The sequence below is a fragment of the Pinus tabuliformis genome, chromosome 8, assembly GCF_031772625.1.
Source record: "Pinus tabuliformis cultivar Carrire ecotype Pingquan chromosome 8, CPIR1, whole genome shotgun sequence".
In the NCBI taxonomy this organism is placed as follows: domain Eukaryota; kingdom Viridiplantae; phylum Streptophyta; class Pinopsida; order Pinales; family Pinaceae; genus Pinus; species Pinus tabuliformis.
The window spans coordinates 1,555,153,085-1,555,161,391 of NC_142294.1; the positions used below are offsets into that span (position 1 = coordinate 1,555,153,085).

At 39.2% G+C, this 8,307-nt stretch overlaps 1 protein-coding gene and 1 long non-coding RNA gene across 2 annotated transcripts; both read left to right on the plus strand.

Moving 5' to 3' along the window:
- Positions 1-2,809: 2,809 nt before the first annotated feature.
- Positions 2,810-3,404, plus strand: LOC149241893 (uncharacterized). Its single transcript, XR_016245664.1, has 4 exons — positions 2,810-2,928; positions 3,006-3,056; positions 3,131-3,175; positions 3,284-3,404. It is a non-coding gene; the product is annotated as an uncharacterized LOC149241893 (long non-coding RNA).
- Positions 3,405-6,392: 2,988 nt separating this feature from the next.
- LOC149241894 (homeobox-leucine zipper protein HAT3-like) lies at positions 6,393-7,269 on the plus strand. Its single transcript, XM_089370714.1, has 3 exons — positions 6,393-6,689; positions 6,795-6,874; positions 7,143-7,269. The coding sequence occupies exons 1-3, from the start codon at positions 6,393-6,395 to the stop codon at positions 7,267-7,269; spliced, it is 504 nt and encodes a 167-aa protein (XP_089226840.1).
- The last annotated feature ends 1,038 nt before the right edge of the window (positions 7,270-8,307 follow it).

The window sequence follows — 8,307 nt, forward strand, 5'->3', positions numbered from 1 at the left end:
CCTGTAAAAACTGGCTAGTCCATGGAAACTCCGGACTTCAAATAAACTCTTCGGTGACGGCCAGCTAACTATAGCTGCCACCTTTTCCGGATCCATTTTTAATTCATTTTCTGCAATAACAAACCCCAAATACACTAGTTCTCGCTGAAAAAAGGTACACTTTTTCAGATTAATCAGCAGCTTGTTTTGCTGCAGCTTCCTCAACACACTCTGCAAATGCCTGAAATGCTCCTCTTTAGTCCTGCTAAAAATCAAAATATCATCCAGGTAAACTATCACGAATTTCCCATTAAATTCCTTCAATACCTCATTCATCAAGCGCATGAATGTGCTGGGAGCGTTACTCAATCCAAATGGCATCACCAGCCACTCATATAAGCCTTCGTTTGTCTTGAAAGCTGTCTTCCACTCGTCGCCTTCTCGTATTCGAATCTGGTGATATCCACTCTTCAGGTCAATTTTTGAGAAATAGGCTGCCCCACTCAAACAATCCATCATATCGTCCATCCTTGGTAAGGGAAACCTGTACCTGACAGTAATCTTGTTTATGGCTCTGGAGTCTGTGCACATTCGCCATTCTCCTCCCTTCTTTGGAGCCAAAACAGTCGGTACTGCACAAGGGCTCATACTCTCTCGAATCAACCCTTTATCAAGTAGTTCCTGAACTTGCTTCCTAATTTCCTCATGATCTTTGGGACTCATACGGTAAGCAGCCTTATTTGGCAAGCTTGCCCCTGGTATAAAGTCAATACAGTGACTAATACCCCTCCTTGGTGGTAATTCATTGGGAAGATCATCCACCACAATGTCCCCAAATTCTTGCAGCAACTGCTGAACTTCCTCAGGCAAATATGATAGCTGTGTGTGTAATACTACTGCCTTTGGTCTCCTTATGACAGCAAAATTGATTTCCCTGTCCTCAATCTGTTTCACAAACTCCTTTCCTCCCAACAGCAATGCCTTCACTCCACTGGCTTCTGCTGTATTTTCCTCCTTGATGGGTACAAGCGTGTGCTTGATCCCATCTTTAACAAACTTATAGCAATTCTTTTTCCCGTCATGAACTGCGCTTCTATCGAACTGCCAAGGTCGTCCCAACAGTAGGTGACAGACATCCATTGGCATGACATCACAAAGGATCTTATCCTTGTACTTACCAATCTGAAATTCTACCTCACATTGTTCGTTGACTAACAGCTGATGTCCTTTCTGCAGCCATGACACTTTGTAGGGCGTAGGGTGCTTCAATTTCTTCAATCCCAACTTTTCTACCATCTCCACCGCCACAAGATTGTCCGTACTCCCACTATCAATAATCAGTTTGCAGCACTTGCCCCGCGACTTGCAGACAGTGCGGAACAAAGCTTTACGTTGATCTGGTTCTGCAATCTCCTTTGCTGGTTTCAACAGCACTTTGTTCAACACCAAAGCTTCACCTGTCTCTGGTGCATTTTCTGCTTCTTGAGGTGTTGTCTCAGCATCCTCTGTCTGAACAACATAAGTTCCTCTTCCGCCTGCTGGTTCAGCTTCAGGACATTCATAAGACTTGTGCCCCCATTTGTGGCAGCGATAGCACTGGACAACTCCCCTGCCCCGACCATTTCCTCGCCCCCGCTGAGGTGGTCGTCCTCCTCTCGTGCTATTGTCTTTTTCTGTCGCTCCAGCAGATTTAGAGCTGCTGCTTTCTTCACTTGGACCTGTACCTCGGCCTCTTCCAAACACTTTACCCTTTCCCCTGCCAGTTCCACCTCCTCTCCTGGCATTCTGCTTCCGGTTAATCTTTTCTTCTGCCTTCAGCGCAAACTGATAGGCTTCTTCCAATGTCCGGGGTGAAAGGATACCAATTTCATCCAAGATTTCCCCCCTTAAGCCATTCACAAATCTGGCTGTTTTCTCCGGGGTGTCTTCCACATATCCTGCTCGCAAATTTAACTTGTAGAACTCTTCTGTAAATTCTTTCACAGTCATTCCCCTCTGCTTCAAGTTCTGTACCTGCCTGTACAGCATAATCTGATAATCCTGCGGTAAGAATTTCTCTTTCAGTTTGGCCTCCATTCTAGACCATTTCTTTATAGGCTGTTTGTTAAGCCTCCTCCGTTCCGCCTGAACGCTGTCCCACCATAAGGACGCATGCCCCTTCAGCTTGGTGGCGGCGAACTTCACCTGTTTATCCTCGCTGGTTTCTTCGAATTCGAAATATTTGTTGACTTCACTTAGCCAATCCAACAACACGTCTGCGGACAGACTTCCGTCATAAGTCGACAACTCATGTTTTGGCTTATGACTTGACAGCAAAACCGACTTCAACAGTCTGAATTCTGGTGTCACCCCCTCTAATTCTTCCTCTGGTTCTGCCTCATCTTCATCACTATTATCTGTCGGGTTTCTTCTTCCCCCAGCTTCTATTGCTTCTAAACGTTCTCGCAAGACACGGATCTCGTCACGGAGTCCTTCTTCTGCAACCCTCCGGACTCTTCCTCTTCCCCTTCCTCTTCTGCCAACCTCCATCTTCTTTTACTCAAAACCTGCTCTGATACCACTTTTGATGGCCCAGCCCTCGGTGACGTGGACACAGTCACGTGACTCACTTCAGTCCCACGGTGGTCACTTGTGCGCGGACAAATATCTTTGTGGACTTTACCTGGCCCCCAATCCGAGGCTCATTAAGACATATATCTGCCGGTTCTTGGGTGTAGTCACCGGCTCGTCCAGTTAAGGAGTCTTCCCGCCTATGTTAAACCCTAAAGGGTTATCCTTAGCTCATTTTCACTCCGCCATTCTGCCGCTGCTCTCTCTGCGTTTCTGTGACGATGCTCACTGTTCTATAATCCAACGAACCCTATGCTCTGTCGCTGGTTACAGTTCCGATTGAAATGCTAACCCTTCGCCTTCGCTGCTGTCTTCAATGGTTCTGTTCGGAAGTCTGTGGTAAGTTGCTTACGTTTTTATGGATTCTGTGTAGGAGTCTTTTCGTTTTTCAATTTCTGAGCTTTAGTTCTGTACAGGTATTCGCGACCACAAAGCTGCCGCTCTTCCGAACTCTTTCCGCCCTCGAGGTAAACTCTCGTGCTATGATTTACCTTACTCTGTTACCTGTTATCGACACTTACAGGTTTTTGTGCATTCTCAGCTTATGGAACTGGGTTCTGTCTCAGCAACCTCCGTCGACCTGTGGGTAAGTTTACAGTTCCTTCTCACTCGCACCTTGTTGCTCTTTCGTTTTCTTAGATTGATAATGGTTCTGGTTGATAGCTGGACTAACTCACGTTGTTTTTATGTGCAGGTTGACCAGGAGACTTGCTCACGAGGGTTTCGAGTTATGCAGTCTTCGATTCCTTCCAACCCTGGTACCCTTTGCAACCGGGTAGGGTTTACTCCTGCTCCAGTATGTCTATAGTTTGCTCAATATGGTGTTAGCTGTAGTTTTCTGTTTGCTTAAGTTATTTAGGGTTCGGCCGTGCCCCTTGCCGGCGTTTACAGTCTCTGTGCTCTGTCCCTTTGCGTCAGTCTATGGTCTCAATACAACAAGGGTTTGGAACTTTGTAATGTTACGGCGATGCCGGGTTTAATACATGGTGCTGTGATGTTTGTCGAACTTTCTGTATGTAAAGACTATGAAATGCTTTATTAATAGAAACAGAATGGTTTGATCTGTTACCTCTTCCTTATAAGCTTATATATTTGATTTGTATGTGGCCGTGTTGCTCCTCGTATTTGGCTTGCGGGTTCTGTGCTTTACGACTGCAATCTGGGTTCACTTTGATGCCTGTGTCGTTCTTTATTCTTGTAATGCTCTGCAACTCATATGCGGTTAAGTATGGCCGCCTTACGCTGTCTCGCTTGCGTGTTGGTTTTGGTAATATGGTTTATGGTCTTGACTCAATACCTGTAACGCTCTTGAATTTCTAGTTACAGTATAAAAATTCTTTCTGTCTCAATTCACTTCTAAAAACAACAAATACACAGTAATGCTTATATGCACGATATGGGAAAGATTATTAACAGTAGATTATCTCAGAAAAGATTTCAATATTTCTGTTACAGAGGGTTTTGTATATCGTCTTGCTATTCCTTCTTCTTTCGTTATGAGGGGAACAAAAAAGTCCCTGTTACATCCGTCCTTTTCATTTTTAAACTACATGGAATATAACTGTCTATTGAACTGAATTCTGTAACTGTCACTTGCTTCTTTAAACAAAAAGTTAACTAAACAGTTTTTGGTTTCCTAAGCTAACAACTAGTAACTTAAATTGTTCTGAAATAAAAAAGAAATAAACATTAATTAACAAAAGACAACAACCAGTTTTGATGACCTGTCCAACCACTCTTGGAGTCTTGTCGTGTTCCTGTTTCACCGTGAGTCAGTCAGCGATCTTCTGTCTCCTCGGAGCTGGATGCTCCTGCATCAAAAGGGTTTTCTCTAGATTTGGGTATTTGGGGTATGTATCGGGATCGCAGTGCAATCATTTATTTAGATTGGTTATTAATAAATAAATTAATATTAATATTTAATAATAATTAAATTATAATAATTTGGGATAGTATGATAGTGAATAATAATTACAATATAATAGAGGAATTTAAATAAATTAAATAATTTAAAAAGATGGTTTAAAATGTAATAAGGGAAAATTGATTTTATTAAATATTGATAATTATTATTTTTAATGGGAGTAGTTTTAAGTATTAGTTTTTGTGGATTTTTAGTCAAAAATTGATAAAAATAAATTGTGGCCAAATCTTGAATTGTGTTGTTGAAACTGTTCTTTCTATTATATATGGATTCAACACTTTAAACGTAAAAGCTTTGTAAAAAGTGCCACTTAAAGGCTACTAGATTATTTATTTATAGATAAAATAAATAAAATTTTATGACGATAATATATTTTATTAATAAAATATTACATACATTTGTTATATCTTCTCTCTTTTTTTTGAGGAAGAAGTTTTTTGTTTTAAAATTTGAATGTGTTGATGTATATCATAAATATGTGCTTATTAGTGTTTACTACCTATTTAATTTAGATGAATACTTCATTATATTGTTATAATGTTGAGGTGTCGCCATGATCGTAACAAGCAACAAAGAATGAAAGATTAACACATGTGTACATTATCACTTTTAGAAGTGGAAAAATAATAATTAAAGGCCATGATCATGATAAGTAATTAATAATTTGGAAGGATTCGTACATTAGTACAAGTATCAATTTTAGAAGTAGAAAAATAAATGATAAAAATTAAAAATTTAGAAAGATCACATATGCTGATTAATTTTTTAAATGATATGTCAACTTTGAAGGGCCACACAAATATCTCAAAGTTAACTTACATCCTAACGTTTACTAGCATATTATTGGGAAATGGGTAAATGCACTAGGAAGTAATATTATGGCCTCCAAAACAATTAAAAGAAAAATACACCTTTGAAACTCGTCTTTAAGAGTCGTGACATGTATTAGTTTCATACGGCTATAATGTTTGGGGATGCGACATCTCTAGAGAAATAAGAAAAAATAACAAGCAAATTTTGAATTTTGAGGATTTTCTTAACAGGTGACATCAAAATTAAAGGAAATACACTTAATTGGATCCTTCTTATAGAAAGATGATACAGGTATGACTACGTATCTAATGTAGAAGAACTAAATAAAAACCATGGAAGGAAAAAGGATTTCTAAAATTTCCTTAAACACCACTGAGAAACATATCTTGCTAAAACCCAATTGACATAAGCAGACCATATCTTGATTAAATCATTGGAGATTCAAAGAAAAATCCACTTTGTAAGATATTGATAGTAATGAAAATATTGTTCAAAGATAATTTGTGGTGTTGCAAAGAAATACATGATCAAATAAAATTAAAATTATGGTTTTGTCATGTGATTGGGTACGATGGATATTAACTTGCTTACCAAATTCAATTCCCTATCAATAACATAATAATGAAAATTACTCATATAAAAAAAACAAACCTATAAATACTTTTATATTAATACTCAAAAAAAAATATTAATTCCCATTTTCTAAAATTAAAAATATTCATAATCATTAATAAACGTAAAACATAATAATAAAATTTTATAATTACTTAAAAAAAAATTAATAACCACTACTGTATTACTATTATCACTATATTTTATAATTAAAATTTAATACTATTTGGATCCCTTCTTTATTCTTCGACAGAATCCTTTGAACTGGTTCCCAAAACCATGGGGTTTTCATTGGAAATAATGTAAACGCGGTCTTACTTGGTCAACCCTGTTACCATTTTACCAGTCTAAATTTATCGTGATGATCACTGACAAAGATTGAGGAGTCAGGGCACATTCTCTGGTTCTTTATATCTCCTTCCACTCTTTTGAAACCATAATGAAACAAAGGGATATGGGTGAGGATAGCAGCGCAGGGCTTTCTCTAAGCCTGGGGCTCTCAAATGTGAATGGGCCTCCTCTGCAGTTAGGTCTGGGGCTTTCTGAAGGAAGTAGCAAGAGATCAGCCGGAGAACCGAGCGCTCCGAACCATCTGGTTGCAGATGCAAACATTTTGACTCTTCGTAGTGCCGAGGAGTTGGGTAATGGCCGAGCAGAAGAAGAGGGTGGTTCCAACAAAAGGCTTAGACTCTCCAAAGAGCAGCGTGCTCTTCTGGAAGAAAGTTTCCAAAAGAACAGGGCACCCGAACCAGTAAGTCTCTCTTCACAGTATTCACTTACATCTTGGTGCTCTATCGTTTCATGATTTCGGGTGCGGTGACCTCTTGGTGCTCTATCGTTGTTTGTGGTTGCACAGGTGCAAAAGGTAGAGTTAGCGCAGGAGCTAAATCTCCGTACTAGTCAAGTTGACGTGTGGTTTCAGAATAGACGAGCAAGGTTACCTCTTGTCCTTGTCCTTTATTCATTCATTGTATTTTGCATGTCAACATCAATCATCCAAATTCTCTCTTTGGAATTAACAGGTACATAATTTGGCCTGGAAAGTTGCAGTGTGAGTTGGAAATTAAAATTCCAGCAAATTATAATTCGGAAAAGTTTTCATCCGATGGAGATCCTATTGTATTGACAGATTTCTGTTCTGAAGACTATTTTATTGACATTTTTTTGTTATAAGTTAATCAAAATGTTATGAATTTGGTTTTAGGTCGAAGCTGAAGCAAACCGAAGACAACAAGAGAAAACTGCAGATAGAGGTGGAGGAACTGAAAGCCAGGATTGCGAGGTGCCCCTCCTGCGCAAGAGTTTCAGCAGCTAACAATAGCAGCAGCTAATACATTCACGGCTCGACATTCATCACCCGAAAGTAATGGCAAAGCATTAGTTGTTTAAACCAGTTTTGATATGGTTGTTTGAACCAGTTTTGATGTGGCCGTTTAAACCAGTTTTGAACCACTTTTGAACCACTTTTGAACCAGTTTTTAAACCAGTTTTGAACCAGTTTTTAAACCAGTTTTGATATGGTTATTTTGAGATAATTTAATGGTTTGAAAGTTAAAATTATTATGGTTTTTGAATTTCTATGCGCACTACAAGTAAATTTATTTATTTTGAGATAATTTAATGGTTTGAAAGTTAAGATTATTATATTTTGAAGTAGTTAAAAGTTACGAAGATTTTTGTGGAAGCTACCCGGTATTCCTCTGTATGGCGGTGAAAATATTAATGTTTGGATTTAGTACTGCAGACTCTCTATGACTATGTTTTAGGGCTGTTTGTTTGAAACGTGCACAAAGAGATTCAGAGTGACAATAGAATAGCGATGCATTCAACTTATACACAAATTTTGTAAAAGAAACCCCATTTTCGACATAATAGCCAGCTATTTTCACCCCCATGGTTGGGCCACATATTCTGTTTGAAAGCCATCTTCGTCCCTAAGAAGCCTAAGGATCTCATATTGAATGGAGTGAACATCCCGCTGAGGGACCCATATCCACGCCGCAAGGCTAAGGAAATTAGGGACATAAGGCCATCTATGAAAGGAAACAGGCATTGGATAAATTATTGATTGGATCAAAGACAATGTGTGCAATGTAATGAGCCGCCCTCGGTGGAACATCTGGAACAAACTGACTTGAACGGGCTGAGGTGTTGAGCCATAACGCATTGGTGGATTGTCACAACCGTCTGAACTGCTCCCAGTCGCTCAACCAGAATGGTATGTGTGAGGGGCTCTGAGAGCATTTCTACGTTCCATTGAATCAGCCGGCCACCATTTCCACAGAAACTAGAGGGATTGATTAAGACGCAAATTTTTCAAGCATGTAAAAATTGAAGAAAGACTTGCACCATAAGAGGTTTGCACCATA

Coding starts and splice junctions, on each gene's coding strand:
- LOC149241894 (XM_089370714.1), top strand. CDS start 6,393: ATGGGTGAGGATAGCAGCGCAGGGCTTTCTCTAAGCCTGGGGCTCTCA. Junction 6,690..6,794: donor AGAACAGGGCACCCGAACCA/GTAAGTCTCTCT, acceptor GTGGTTGCACAG/GTGCAAAAGGTAGAGTTAGC. Junction 6,875..7,142: donor TTTCAGAATAGACGAGCAAG/GTTACCTCTTGT, acceptor ATTTGGTTTTAG/GTCGAAGCTGAAGCAAACCG.